This window comes from Cinclus cinclus, chromosome 21, assembly GCF_963662255.1.
Source record: "Cinclus cinclus chromosome 21, bCinCin1.1, whole genome shotgun sequence".
NCBI lineage: Eukaryota > Metazoa > Chordata > Aves > Passeriformes > Cinclidae > Cinclus > Cinclus cinclus.
Genome location: NC_085066.1, coordinates 8490874 through 8506713, shown reverse-complemented (window position 1 = coordinate 8506713; position 15840 = coordinate 8490874). Strand labels below are relative to the sequence as shown.

Genomic DNA, 15840 nt, shown 5'->3' with positions numbered 1-15840 from the left:
GGAAGGCTCCCAAAGGGGGGGTTTGATGTCCCATCAAGCAGGGTTTGTTGTCACAGGTGCCACTCCCACCAGGTGTGGTGTCCCTGGGTGTCCCCTTTGATCCTGGAGTCACCTTTGGCTGCAGAGCTGGGAGGGGCAGCTCCCTCCCCGTGTCTGGTTTCCAGTGCCAGCCCAGGTGCTGGTGTCACCTGAGCTCCCATGATCCAGGTGACAAGCATGAGACTGACCCCAGGATCAAGATAATGGGATAGAAATGTGAATGTCTTTGAAATTCCAGAGGGTCCAATGTTTTGGATCAGATGGAACAGGCTGCTTGGGGAAGTGATGGAGTCACTATCCCTGGAAGTGTTCAAAAAATGAATATTTGTGGCACTTTGGTGTTGGGCTTTGTGGTGTTTGGTCAAATCATGGAGGTCTTTTCCAGCCTTTGATTCTGTGAAATCTAATTGTGTAGCAAAAAAAAAAAATAAAATAAAATAAAATAAAAAGGGAATTTAGTACAAGAGAAAAAATATAATAGAAGTTCATGTTTAGGGTTGAGGCTCAGATGTAATGGCACAAACTGCTCTGCTATAACTCAAAAATAAGCCAAGGTGCACTGTACACTCCTGGATAGCTCTGGTAATTAATGCCTGATGATTATATGTTATTCCAGTCATATTTCCAGTTGTAAAAGATGTGAGAAAAGCAATGGAATGGAGTCAGAAGCTCTGCTTGCTCACTGCTTCGCTCACCTAGAGTAAATCAACAAAGATTTCTTTCAATAAAAATACTAAAATGCATTTAAGACAAATTTTCAATAAGCACATTTTGGTGGGGGAGGGTGTTTTACATTTAAATTACTAGAGTGGGGCAGCTGGGGTTTACAGAAAACTGTCATGTAGCATTAAAAGTGAAAAAATCAATGATAATCTCAACAAATCCCATTTTGTCAGGGAAATGTTTTCATTTCCTCTGCAGGAAAAGCTCTTACGGTTGTTTTGTGTGTATTTTTTTAGTCCAGATGTGTACAAAACAGAGGTGACAAACTGATTCCCTTAATTCCATAATAGCTCAGCTGGCCTGGTGAAGTCAACCAAAATTGGAGGAACTAACCTCAGGGATGAGTGGCTGGAATGCTCCCAGCCAAGGGCTTGTTTTGCAGAGCTGGAGCTGGGGGTCTGGTGATCACAGCCAAGCCATTCCAACCCTGTTAGATAGCAGGAGTCAGAGTCATTAAATAATTATACCTTTGATTAGCTGCTTTAACTGTTCATTGCCTTTGAAATATGATAGTATAATTTAAAGCTTTTATTAAAAGACAATTTTTCTAGGTGGTTGAAAAGGATTTTTGTGTGTGTGTGTGTAGAAAAGAGCCATAATTTTCTGCTTCAGATAATGAAAAACTGAGAAAAATGTTTCAAATTACCATTTCCTTTTTGTCAATTGGAATCTTGTATGTTTATAGTGTATTGGAAAGGCACTGAAATCATTTAGTGGGTCCTTTACCTACTGCAGAAGTTTCATTGGAGAAATATTGCATGAGGGGGGAAAAAAAGAACTAAAAACATTTTTTAGAAATGTTTAATTAAAGTAACTTTTTTCCCCTGTCACCAGCAGAAGTATGAATGTGTTTTCATTTTTTTCCCCCTTCATTTGAAATGTTCAAAGCTGAAGAGAAGCCAAACGTAATTAACTATTAATATGGTTTGAAGTATTGCTTCTAGAGTGTTTTGTGGGTTTAAAATAGAGCATGGGAAAGGATTTCTGTTGCAGAGGAAAGAGTTGGGCTTTTTTGTACCAGACATACAGTTGTAGTTGTGTTTGGGGAAATTTCTGTAACTCAGCACATTTTTTAGTTTACTTTTCATCAGCCTGTTTTTTCTGAGTGTTCTGAAGTCCAAAAAGTACATGCTATGGGCTGTTGCCATATGAAATGTCCTCTGTCTCCCCATTTTTTTTTTGTTTTTTTGGGACATATGTCCAGATAATCCCTCCTGCTCCAAACAAAAATGTTGGGAAACTTTACAGTCATGTTCAGGTGTTTAAAGATGGCTCATTGTGGAGATCTGGTTTAATAAACAGAAAAATAGTGACCATGCTTATCATCCCTTCCCATGGCCAGGGTCGGGACAGTCTTTTAGGTCCCATCAAATCCAAATCATTTCTTGAGTCTGTGTTTTTGTATACGATCCAGGCACTTGGTGGCATTTTTTAATTTTAAAATTTAGTGTTGGACATTTCAAAGTGCAATGTATCCAGTTCATTTACTTAGTTGGTTTGGTGGGTTTTTTAACCCTTTTTTGAGGATTTTTTTGTTGTTTCTGCTTTCACATAGGATAAGACAATGTCAAGCCTCTTCACAGTCACAGAGACAAATTTGCATGATCTGAGAATCTCCTGAGCTGTCTCTTAATGAAACCATTTCAATCCTCTGACCAAAGAGTGGGGTCTTGTTGGACAAATTGCTGACCAAGATGAAAGGAAACTCCCCAGCCTGCCCCTGATGTAACCATGTGTGGTGCAGGAAAACTCGAGGAAGAGCAGGGGGAGGGCTGAAGTTTATTCCTAAATATTCACCTTTGCCTTCTGTCCGCCTCTTATAAATCAGTCTCCCTGGGCAGATGTCACTCAGGTGTTACCTGGAGAAACTCCCCTGGCCTGTGCTGTGGGAGGGGACTTTCCTCAGCCACCTCCTCAGTGTTTACGTGCTGCACACCCAGACCAGAGCAGCATTGCTGGGGTGCTGGCCAGTGGTGTTTGTGGTGTTTCTGCCACACGGGCACTGGGAAGATGCTCTGGGAAGCACATGACACACCAGCCCCTTCCCCCAGCCTAGGTGCAGAGATCCTATTATTTCTGATAATTGATGCTGAGGGCTGTGGCGTGCCTCATTTAATCAGCACTGCTCAGCACACTCCAGGGATGTAATTCATGCATGCTTCCACCTCCAACATGGCTGGCGAGGCTCGGACACGCAGGCAGCAGCCACGGCAGTTTTTAATCAGCTGTCTGAGGACTATTTATCTAATCAGCAAAGAACTCTGTCACAGCGAGACCAGAGGTGACATTAGCACATCTGGAACGCCTCGCTGCAGCACTGCAGGGAGGTTTTCAGGATTACAGTGTGTACATGTGAACACTCTCGCAGGATTAAAAACGTGTTTCTTCTTATCAGAATGTAAAAAGAACCGAATTGGAGCAGGTAGAAAAGGGTTAATGCAGTATTTTGTTGACTGTAATATCCCGAGCATCCTCAGAGAAGTTCCCTACAAACAGATGTGACCTCAGACCACATGTGGGTTTAAACCCTTCCTACAAACACCTCCTGCTTTTGGAAATAATGCTGTGTGATCATAGTGGTAGTAAACATGCTTCCTACAGAACCTGACTAATCAAAACTAGACAGGACAAGCAGATTCATTAGCAGAGAATAAACAGCAGCCCTATTAAAGAAAGCAAACACAGAAATTCTGTCTGCGAGGGGTTGCTCACAGCTGTAAAGTCATTGCCTGAGCAAATACAAAGAGAAGTGGTAATTGGGAGTGATTAAGTTTAATTGATTCCCAGTTCCTCCATATCTTAACAAAAGGCTGTCCTGAAGCCTTGTTTCCTCCTTCCTATACCAACATACCTCTTCTCCATCTGAGATGTGCAGGTGTGAAGCCTTATTGTACCCAAACAGAGCTCATTCAGCTCGTAGGGAGCCCTCAGAAGCATCAGCAGAGGGATGATCTTGTGTCCCCAGATCCAGAGCTGTAGCTGCTGCCACACTCCCTTGGTAGGGACAGGGGAAATTTCTCCACTGAAAGGGGTGATTTGGCATCAGAACAGGCTGCCAGGGGCACTGCTTCATTCACCATTCCTGGAGATGTTCAAAATCTGGGTAAATGTGGCACTTTCTGGTGTGGCTTAGTGGCAGTGGTGAAGTTTTTTCAGATGTTGGGGCAGCCACAGCTTCCCTGCATCTTCAGTATCCCAGGACCAATCCTGTTTGCCACTTCAGTAAAACACTAGAAGTTGTTAACTTCCTTGCAGATGTTTGAGGTTTGAGAAAGTTTGTCTGTTTTTTTTTCCTGGAATCTTTTATTAGAAACACCTTTCGGTGGCACTTTTGGAAGAAAACACACTTCCAGAAATTGCTTCAAAATCAATCTGCCTTAAAGATTTTTTTCTATTATGGAGTTTTGCTGTTTCTTACAGTATTTTATTGGTAACCAGCTGGGGTTTATTTGATTAAGCATATATATCAAGTAGAAAATAAATCTGGATTATAGATACAGATATATAGAGAGATATAGATTATATACATGGTGTAGGTAGATGCAGATGCAGATGTAGATATCTCTGCAGGTTGCAACAAGAGCTTTTGTTGAGTTAACTTTGGGACCAGGAAGTGAACCCAAAGCAGGCAAACTGAATATCCTGGGAAATAATTCAAAGACAAAGCAGGGAGATAATGACCTGCAGGGCCTGTACCCTGGTTGTGGGTAACAAGAGTGTGTAATTCCAGAGGCAGGCAGGGTGGGATGGCTCTGCTCTCCCTGGCACATCAGTCACCCTGCAGAGGCTTTGCTTGACAGTGTCCAAACCCCTATTGAAGCCTCGAAGGCAGGAGAGCACCTGGAGGAAGCAGGCAGGAGCCTAATCGATGCCACAGGATGCACGTGGATGTATCAGGAGCACAGCATCTCTGTGGAAAAAGTCCATCTGTTTAAAGGGAAGGGAAAGGCCTGACACTTAACACATGAAAATGGATTATTTCATCAATAGGTTAATAGAAGAGCAGGATGTGGGTTCACTCCTGCTCACACAAACGTGCCATTAGCGTGTGAAAAATGGGGAAGGCACTGGGAAAGGGTCTCTGTGCACTGGAGACCATCTTCCTTTTCAGAGGGGTGCCAAACCTCGATTTTGCCTATTTATATGTAAATGTTTCAGAGGAAAAACAAGTTTTCTGCAGGGCAATTGTACCTCTCTAGTGCAGAGACTTCTTAAACAGATCTTAAAATGAAAGGGTTTTTTCAGCTTGAAGGATGCACCCAGTGAAAACACTTTTATTGATGATGTCACTCAGAATCCAGTCCTCCTTTTCAGCATTAAAGCCTGCAGATGACTTTATTCAAATCATACCTAGCTTAACAGTCAGGGGGGTTCAGGCAGTACCCTTTCAGCTTTAATTCTTCAGCTGAAAATGCATCTTTTGGTTAAAACCTGGAATGACTTCATGTCACTGTTCCTTTTCCCTGTGAGCAGCTGCTTGGTCTGAGTTCCATGGGGCATTACAGAAATTCCCTCATAAATATTGAAGGACATTTTTTAAATTGTTGTGTCCCAGTACTCTCTGTGCTGTGGGATGTTGAGGATGTCCTGAAGGGTGAGGGACATCTGTGGTGAGAGGGAGAAGGGTCTGAGGTCCCTTAGAAGACTTTTTCAGTCCAACCACCAACTCAGCACCACCATGTTCACCACTAAACCCTGTCCCACATCCAAATGTCATTTCCCCCCTTTCAGACATGGCAATTCCACCAGCTCCCTGTAATTCCAGTGGCTGTCAGGCGTCCTGGTGTACTCAGATGTTTCATCTGGTTCCTGTGTGATGAAACCCAGCCTAAACATTGTGTTTTAAAGATTCTGAAGAAGGTGAAAATGTGCTCTCCCCTAATGAGTCCAAGAACAGAGTGCTTTTGAGCCCTATTTTCTGCTAATTGTGAAGCAGCAGCTCAGAGGCTTGGGTCAATTCTAATAAAACAAGGGTATTGCTATTCTCTGTAAAGAACAGACATTTTTTTCCCCCTCCTTTCCAAATAAATACTTTGATTTTGCAGTCAGGAAGGAATTTTTGGAGCAGCTTGGGATAGTGGAAAGTGTCCCTGTCCACAGCAGGGGGTGGAACAAGATGGGTTTTAAGGTCCCTTCCAACCCAAACCATTCTGGGATTTTATGATTCTGCTTCCTCTGAGCTCAGTGCTACAAAGAGCATTTGCTGGTAGGAGGATTTAAGGTCATTACATCATCACCTCAGTTTCTAAAGGTGATGATGTAAAAAGGAGGCTTAAGGGTGAACTTCAGGCACCGAGTGATCCCCACAGGCTCTTGGAGGAAAAGGAACTCTTGTCTGACTGTTTTGTCTTGAATTAAATCACATTTTACAGTAGCTATTTTGTCTAGTCCTGTATCTTTTGCACAAGTACTTCCTGCCTTTTTTTTTTTCTTTTTTTTTTTAACTTCTACTGGACCGTTTTGTCTATTCCAATAGCAGATCCATTTAATCTTGTCAAATCTTGTCATGTTGTGGTGACCGAAAGAAGAATCACTCTGGATACAAGGTTTTCCACATTGGCCATGGATTGCAGGGGCTGAGTGGTCCTTGTGTGTATTTTCTGTGTGTAGCTCTTCACGTGTGAACAGGCTTGTGCTTGTATTTTACTTCACATGCTTTTTGATGTTTCTTTTCTCCCCTTTTTCATTGAAAAAAAATTTTTTTTTCTTCTTCCCCCTTCTTTTTTCTTTATTTTTATTCTCTTTTTTTTTTTTTTTTTTTCTCTCTTCCCCTCCTGCTCTCTGGACGCAGCCAAACGCAAAGCTTGGAAACTAAACCGTGTTGGTAGCCTGCGAAATATTTACAGCAGCAGCAGCACCAACACCGAAGGTAACAAACCCACCCGTCCCAGACAAACACCTCCTCTCTGCCCCCCCCCTTTTTTAACCCACCTCTCCAAAATTTCTCCCTCCTTGCCTCTCTCCCTCCCCCCTGGAAATGAGATTTGCCCCAAGCATGTGTGTTCGTTTCCACCCCGTGTTTGCAGAGTCATTCCACTTGGTCTTTTCATCTTTCTGTTCGTGCCTTTTATTTTGCCATTCATGTTCCTTTCAGCTTACTTAAATTTTGACCTTTCCCTCTAGTCGTGGAGTGGTGATGTTTAAATTACTTCAGGAACCCATTTTCTCCTTTTATTTATTTTTTTTTAAGATATATATATATATATATATTCCCTTTCTCCATGTGGGCACTCAATGTAATATTTCCCAAGTTATTACGGTTTTTAAAAGTGTTAGTATCAGGTGTAATGATCTGTAGCCAAATACAATAGTGTGCCATGACATTTAAGTAACAATCTTAATTTGTTTTGTGCAAGCCTTCTCCATAATGCTCTTTGCAGCTCTAATCCAGAGGCGAGACAGTGCCGGGTCATTTGCATGTGCTACTCTTGCTTGTAAATTCTAGATATTGTTGTATTTCTAAAGGTCACCCGGTGCCAAAGTTCACAAATTGACTTACATTGCTTTTTTTTCCCCCACCCAAGACAACCATCATGCCTTTTGTATAATAGCACATGGAATTTTATGTATTTATTTCCCCCCTCCCCTCTCCACCTTCATTTGAACAACACAATTATAAACTTTATTTTTTTAATATATATATTTTTTATTATTATTACAAATGTCAAAGGTCAGAATGACTCAGAAACCGAGCAGGAGGGGGTGTGAAACCACCACCACCATCTCCAGCAGCATGAAAGAGGGATGGTGTAAGGAACAGGGAATGCAAAATAGGTCACAACTCAGTAATCTCGCTGTAAGGGAGGGGGATTTTCTTTTTCTCTTCACTTAAGTGCGAACCAAATGGGTCAAGTAATCGCGAGCGCATGCCCTAACACTAATTGACTTATTTTGGAATGATTATAACTGTAATATTTTTCTTAATGTCACTGTTTTCTGGGCTGTTGATTTTAGTGATTGCCAAGCGGTGGCATTAAATCTCTTGTAAATTTTAAATTGCATGCTATTTCTGTAAACAAGTCCCTCTGTTCACATCCTGATCATTAACCTTTGGTGATTTATATCACCGTCCTTTTTTTGCACAATTACAGCCCAGGCTGCTGGCGGGTGCCTGGCTCTCCCTGCCAAAGTGTGCACAGGAAACAAAAGTGGGGTTTTATTCCAGCTTGTTAAGGCAGGTTATTTTTTTTTAAGTATAATTTTATTTCATTTCTCAGCCTAAGTGTAAATTTACTGCCTTTCAGAGCTGCTAAACTGGCTGGTTTGATCCTTTTGTTGTCTTTTCAAATATGAAGTGCAAAATATGAAGAGACAAAGTCACTGTCAGGTATTCATAAGTCTTGGGGTTGTCTTTTTTCCACAAAGACACTTCAATAATTTTTAAGTTTTCTATTTGCTGTTTGTACCTCCCAACCCAGTTTTTCCTCAGATCAGGTATGTTTGTTGTTACAGGTTTAGTGCTTGAGAAGCTTGTGATTCTTTTTATCTACCAGTTAGTGAACTGCAGCAAAGGAACAAATATATGGAATTCCCTTCTGGTTCACAGATGAAATTTTTTTAGGACCCATCTAATTTGAGGAGTCTTCTATCTTACTGATCAAACTAAGTACTGAAGGCATCTTGGTATGGGAACAGTCCTGCTGGCCATGATCCAAAACGTTTTGAGACACAGCATCAAAATGAAATTCTAAAATTGGGCAAATGTATCATTTTTGGGGTGTTTTATCCCCCCCACACAAGCTGGAGGTTCAATGTTCATAGCTTTGAGCTGGTACTGTGAGCCTTTGTGTGAGAGCTGCAATGGTGAGACATGCAAATGTGGAGTTAATGAGCACTGTAAGTATTAAAACCCACATGTTTAGATAATTATGCCTTCAAAAAAGAGAACGATGATGGGAAATGACAGTCCAGAATAACAAATCTGCTTTGGTCCTTGGCACACGCTTGCTCGGTTGCACTCACACCTATTTACACACCAAAATGTTTCCATCAGCTTCAGCCCCAGCTGGAAAAGCTCTCCAATCATTTTTTACACCCTCCTGGTTTTTTGGGTGTTCTGTGTGTGCTGCCAGGTGGGCAGATCTCAGGTGGAGCTGGATGAAGGTGCAGCCCAGGTGCTGCAGCTGTGCTCTGGGTAGGTGATGGTGATGTCTTCTTGTGCTACCTAAAACAGAGGCCAGAAAAAAATTAAGATAATAAAAGCAGTTAAATTTAAATTTAAATTAAATCCATTGTAGGGCCTGCAGGTATATTTAGAGCAGACAAAGCCCCCTCAGGGGCTACACCCAAGGTTTTCACACTTTATTATAAATTCCATCCATTTGCATATTGGGGCTTAATCTTCCAAATAGGTAATGAAGTCATTTACCCCAAGTTTGCTGTCCCAAACTCACTTTTGTTTCCATTTCTCAGGGCCTGAGGCACTGAGGTGTCCTTGATTCCCAGGCCTGGAAAGGAACTGTTGTGTCTCACCAAAATGGGAAAGCAGCAGCTAACACTCTGTATGGAGTTTGGAGTTACACACTAAAGAATTGTAGGATTTCAAATACATGCAAGGTATAAAAGCTGAAATCCTAAGGCCTCGATGTTCCCCAGTGTGGGGGGACTCTGTGCTTGAGCTTCCCCATCAGAGGGGCTGCTCTCTCCTGGCTGTTTCACAGCAAAAATAACGTTTTGGGTAGGATTTTGACCAGGTGTGGGTTCCCAGCTGAAGGACTCAGCCTTCTGAGGGCACTACAGAATCACTGAGAATGGAAAAGCCCTCCAAGGCCATCGAGTGCAGCCTGTGCCCAGTGCCCACCTTGTCCCCACCCCAGAGCACTGAGTGCCATGTGCAGGTGTTCCTTGGGCACCTGCAGGGATGGGGGCTGTGCTCCAGTGCCTGACCACCCTTCCCATGGAGAAATTGCTGCGGGGGTCCACCCTGAGCCCCCCTGGCACAGCCTGAGGCCCTTCCTCTCTGTTCCCTGGCAGCAGAGCCCAACCCCTGCCTTGCCACAAAATTGCAGAGTTACCTCCTCCTCCATCAGTTCTGTCTCACTACAAGAAATCTTACTTTCATTGACTTTGGAGTTTGCCTAAACTCGTTAGTTTTCAGATTATGGGGGTTTTCCATGGGGAGCCACACAAATTAGGAAGTCCCACATGCTCCCTATTGCTAGGCTTGAAGGAATCCTTTGGTTCTTTAGAGGGAAAATAGGTAGTAACAGTGAGTTTTGCTTAAAAAAACCCCACTCTGGTTTTAAGAGTACCTTGTACCTGTTACCATGGCAGTATTATTAAAATACGGAATTATTTCTTCTATATTAACAGATTTAAGACCAGGTTGGATGAGGTTTGGAGAAACCTGGCATAGTGGAAGGTGTCCCTACTCTTGGCAGGGAGTGGAACTGGATGATCTTTATGGTCCCTTCCAGCCTAAACCATTCTGTGATTCTGTGATTTTGCAGCACAGCAGGAAGGATTATCCTTAAGGAATTAAATGCCTGTGCTCTACATGCTTAAAGATATTAAATCCTGATTTTTTCCCCTCCTCACTGTCACATCTGTGATTTTGGTTGGATTTGCTGGGCACTGAGGGAAAACTTTTTTGTTTGGATACTCATGAAGTTCCAAGCTACCTTCAGTTTCAAAGTGATTCTGTTGCTGCTGTAGTGCTGTGCCTGTGCAAGGAGTTGCATCTGTCTAAACTGAATTTTAAAACACTTTCCAACTTTTGTTGTCTTGGCACACAAATAAAACATCGAGTCCATGAGGCAGAGGGCTTCAGTGCCTTCAGCCTTTCACCACCACTCAGATAAATGTGATATAGAACAGAATAAAACCCTTCCAGTGGAACACCACCTTTACCAAGAGCTGTGGGCAAGTGATAGCAGAGCTCCATTGTCCTGAAAGGGTTGATTTTCAAAACTAATTAGATTTAGACACTGGGTTTGGAAAGGGGAGAGAAGTATTAGCATAGCCATGCCCAGTGGGACATGGCACAAATATTTCCTTAATTGAGGCTGCTAATAAACATACTTATCTGCCAAGTGATGGGGGTAATTGATACTGAGTGGCAAAAGGTAACATGACCTAACATAAGTGGGACGTAAATAACATGTTGTAAACAAATTGTGCGTTGTAAACAACTCCAGGGCACCCCAGCAGCTCTTCTCTCTCCTCCTTTTGAAAGGATGAAGGGATACAGTGCTTGAGCAGAAGAGATTTTCAAGAGAGGGAGGAGGAGGCGATGAAAAAGGAGCTTAAATAGGTCTGGGTGTTACTTGGGGCAGGCTTAGCTGGGTTTCAGGCTGTAACCTCAGCTCTTGAAGGTGCTTCAGGAGCATTTGAAACACGCCCTCGAGGGTGTTTTGGTGCTGCACTTGACTCCTTGTTCCCGGCAAGTGTTTGCTGTGGAGTGGCACCACCCTCCAGATGTGCATGATGAGTTAGTGTTAATTAGCAGCAGCAGCAGCATCCTCTGGTATCAGGCAGCTGTGTTGGGCAGAGATACAAATGCACATCCTGCTTGGCCTGGAAGCCAGAACACCCAGTCTTATTCCTGGCTCTGGCAAAATACTCATACATGCCTCTTGGAAATACCTAAATAGTTATTTGTTTAAAAGCCAGCTTTTAGGGTGGGTGTGATTCCTGCACGGCAGAAAGGAGCCCTTTCCTCCCGTTGACTTCCTGTACTGAAAGGTTGGACCAGGTGATCCTTGAGGTCCCTCCCAGCCTGATCTTCTGGGATTTTGTCACTTTGGATTGTGCCTGTCACTGGTGCAAGGTGTCAGTGGTTATTTATGCAGTTCTTAATATTGAGAGTAAAATAGGGAGTGGAAGTGGAGACCAAGCTGATTTGTGCACAGTATTTAGAACCACTCCTGAGAGATACCAGGAGGTGTGAGTGCTTCCTCTCCCATGTGCTTTCCCTACATTCCATAGACTTAAAATGGAGTTCTCTGGAACAAGTTATGGACTAATTGTATCCTGTGGTAATTTTCAGTGTGGTTTTCTAAACCTGATCTCAGTCCCACATCACAAACACATGGGTAGGGGAAGGCAGTGAGGCCATGCCCTGAACATTGTTTTTTCTTCCACAATCCATTGCTCCTGAGAAATTTTATCTCTTTGTTTTCCAGAAGTGGGTGGGCTGTGGCAGTGTCTGGTTTTTGGCACAGCAAAATAAATGTGAACTTGGGTTAAATGCAGTTGATACGGAAAGATGATGGTGAGAAGTGTCCCTGGAATCCCAGAATGATTTGTGTTGGAAAGAGACCTTAAAGCCCTTCTCATTCTACCCCTGCTATGGGCAGGGACGCCTTCTGCTATCCCAGGTAGCTCCAAGCCCCATCCAGCCTGGCCTGGAACATTTCCAAGGATGGGGCAGCCACAGCTGGGCACCCTAAGATGTCCTGAATCCATGCCTGCTTCCACTAAAAGAAAAAAAAAATCTCTTGTACTTTTCCTTCCATATCGTCACAATCTCACAATTTTGGCTCATTTCTCATCCCAGCCACCCTTCCCTCCTAAAAAAAAAAAAAAAAAGGCAAAACAACAACAGCATTTTAGACATCTCCTGTTGATAATAACTTCCAAATGGAAGTCGGTGGCAGCTGGTTCTTCACACTTTAACCCTTCCTGTGCTGCCCTTCCAGGAAATAATTGATGACTGATTGGCCCATTAACCTTTTTTTTTTCTTAAAAAAAAAAAAAAAAGTTTGACAGCTTGGACTTGTGTAATGAGGAGGGATTCCTGGTGAAATCAGGCTGATGGCTGAGTTGCTTGCCCCTGAGGATGCAAAATTAGCCCTGTGGGACCTCGTCTGCATAGAAACTGGACACAATTAGTATAATATCCGGTGTTATTAATGTAGTTTGGAGTAATTGGGCAGGTTGATTTCGACAGGTTGATGGTGCTAAAATACTATTATAGTGGACCTTTCCATGAATAACTGTTAAACATGGAAAACTGTTTAATAAAATTTTGTGATTGGGCTCACAGGGATTTAAATAGCACAGCCTATAATTTGACTGAAGAGTTAAAGTGAATAACTTCATCCTTCCTCCTGGATTTTCCTGTTCCTACATGCTGTGCTTAAGGACCTACAGGAACAGGTTTGTTCCTTGTCTTCTGAGGAATTGCCCTGGGGGTGACATGGAGCAGGCACTGCTGCTTTGTTTCACCGTTGAGCTTGGGGAAAGAAAAACATTGGCGTGTTTAAGTAGAAAGAATTAAGGAAGATGTCTTCAACCAGCCCAGCTTTTTGGGGAGTAAATCTGAAGCTTCATAGGATATAGAATCATGGAATTACTACGGTTAGAAAAGACCTACAAGATCATCCAGTGCAGCAATTAATCCAGCATTGCCATGTTCACCACTAATCCATGTCCCCAGGTGTCACATTTACAAATCTTTTAAAGCCCTCCAGGGATGGTGACTCCAAACCTCCCTGGGCAGACCCTTCCAGTGCCTGACAACCCTTCCCATGGAGAAATTCCTGCTGGTGTGCACCCTGAGCCTGCCCTGGCCGAGCCTGAGGCCGTTCCTCTCCTCCTGTCCCTGTTCCTGGCAGCAGAGCCTGATCCCCCCCCCCCGGCTGTCCCCTCCTGTCAGGGAGTTGTGCAGAGCCACAAGGGCCCCCCCGAGCCTCCTCTTCTCCAGGCTGAGCCCCTTTCCAGCTCCCTCAGCCTCTCCTGGGGCTCCACACCTTTCCCCAGCTCAGTTTTCTTCTCTGGACCTCAAAATGTCTTTCCAGCCCCACCTGCAAACGTGCTGCAGCTCTCCTAGGTTTGTTTCTGCTGGGCAAACCGTGTGTGTGTGATCAGAGTTATTAAAGAGGACATCAGAAGATTCAGTGGTGCTGCAGATACCTTAACTGTGTTGTCCTACAGGGGACAACAGCGCACAGGACTGAATGTAACTTCATTTATTGTGGAGTAGTTCCTCTTTAGCTTTTCCTCATGAAATCCTGAAAGCTGTGCTTGATAAACGAGGCTTTGTGCATGATTTATTCATGGCGTTTTGGGTAATGTTTGTTACCTGTTTGTTTGGAACACAAAAAATGGAACAGTTGTAGATGTGCAGTTGCATCATTCATCTTTGAGCCAAATTGAATGACGTGAAGCTGTGCCAGGGCAGGTCAGGCTGGAGATCAGGAAAAGGTTCTTCCCTCTCCCAGAGGGTGCTGGCACTGCCCAGGCTCCCCAGGGAATGGGCACAGCCCCAGGGCTGCCAGAGCTGCAGGAGGGTTTGGTTGCTGCTCCCAGGGGTGCACAGGGTGGGAGTGTTGGGTTATCTCTGCAGGGCTAGGGGTTGAACTTGGATCCTTCTGGATCCTTTCCAGCTCTGGATATTCCATGATTTCTTTTCCCACTTATCCCATGCCCCATTTTTCAGTAAAATGCTGCTTCAGGTACCTTCCTGCACCTGAAAATTACCTTCAGCTCCGTGTTTATCCCCACCTCAAGGTGCCAAGTCACCTCCTGCTGTTTCTGAGGTATCCTTAGAGCAGTGCAGGCTCTGGCCTTGCTGACATGGAGCTTATCCAAGAAAGGCCCTTGTCCCACAGCTTGGGAGCACAGCTGCCAATGGGCAGCAGTGCTGTCTTTAAATCTGCTGCTGGATTTGTCCCTGATCTTTCCATGTTTATGGATGATGAGGGAACACAGTAGTGTCATGGCTCTGAATATATAATAAGTCATTATCGGACAAAATGTTCTTTCTGAAGCTCATTATGGCTGATGTTCACCAGAATTTTGTGCTCTATTATTCTTTTCCTTTCATGCTTCATGCCAGCCCTTCCCAATTGCACTTACTCTTTTTCAGCTTCCATGATTTTTTTAATTTGGCATTGGTGTCCCATGTGTAGGTGTAGGGTGTGTGTCCATTTATTTCAGTTCTGCTGGTATTTCTGTGTGCTGCTCCTCTGGCCTGAATACTTGTCCTCATCCTCCAGTAGCCCTAAGGATATTTCACTGACCCTCTCTCCTGGCTTCTCAGATCATTTTCTCATCTCCCGTGTCGGACGTGGTTGTTGAATAGGTTGAACTGATTTTAATTCTGTATTATGGCCCAGTAATTATTATTATTATCCCAGTATTTATGCTGTAGAGGAGAAAATGTCCAGATCTGCTTTAATATATCTGTGCTTGTAAAAACTGCTTGAAAGAGGGTAAATTGTTACATTTTCTGTATTGTCAGCTCTTTGTGGTCCATTCATCTTTTATTTTGTAGCACCCTTTGATTTTGACATTAGGCAGCTTTTATCACCTCAGGTTTAAATCTAAATGATGCTTGTTGGCCACTATGTTTGATTAAGGTACAGACTCGATTCCAAACTCACAAACATAGGGACTGAGCATTTATCCAAACCAGTGCTTTATCTGTATGGCATTTGGAGAGCAAAAAACAGTGGATCCTGGTTGTTTCCTGGTGCCCTGTGCAGGGCAGGATCCAGCCTCAAACCTCGTGTCCAGTCCTGCAGTTACAGGATTTGCACAATCCCAGAATGGTTTGGGTTGGAAGGGACCTTCAGGATTATCCAGTCCCACCCCCTGCCATGGGCAGGGACAGCTTCCACTGCTCCAGGTCACTCCAAGCCCCATCCAGCCTGGCCTGGGACACTTCCAGGGATCCAGGGGCAGCCACAGCTTCTCTGGGCACCCTGTGCCAGGGCCTGCCCACCCTCACAAGGAACAATTTCTCCCCAATAGCTCATTTAAATCTACCCTCCCTTAGCTTAAAGCCATTGTATAACAGAAGATGTTATAATCAGCCAAGGTTGTTTCAGCTACTTTTCCCCATCCTTAGTGTAATATTTTATTTCTATTGCGTTTTTTTTTTCGTTTTTCCCAGAACAAGAAGAAAACTTCGAGTTTATCATTGTCTCTCTCACGGGCCAGACTTGGCACTTCGAAGCAACCACCTACGAAGAGAGGGATGCATGGGTCCAAGCCATAGAGAGCCAGATCCTGGCCAGTTTACAGTCCTGTGAGAGCAGCAAGAACAAGGTATGGAACACAGAGTACTGCTGGCAATGAGCCACACAGCCCTACATGGCTTAGGTGATCATTAGGATGGCAGCAAATTCTGAA

General features: G+C 43.7%; 1 protein-coding gene across 2 annotated transcripts in view; it reads left to right on the top strand.

Moving 5' to 3' along the window:
* AGAP1 (ArfGAP with GTPase domain, ankyrin repeat and PH domain 1) overlaps positions 1-15840 on the top strand; it is a 299706-nt gene that overhangs the window by 245233 nt on the left and 38633 nt on the right. For both annotated transcript variants that reach the window (XM_062506694.1, XM_062506693.1), the window contains one exon: positions 15602-15756. In XM_062506694.1, coding sequence (XP_062362678.1) covers positions 15602-15756 — 155 coding nt within the window. The remainder of the gene's footprint in view (positions 1-15601; positions 15757-15840) is intronic.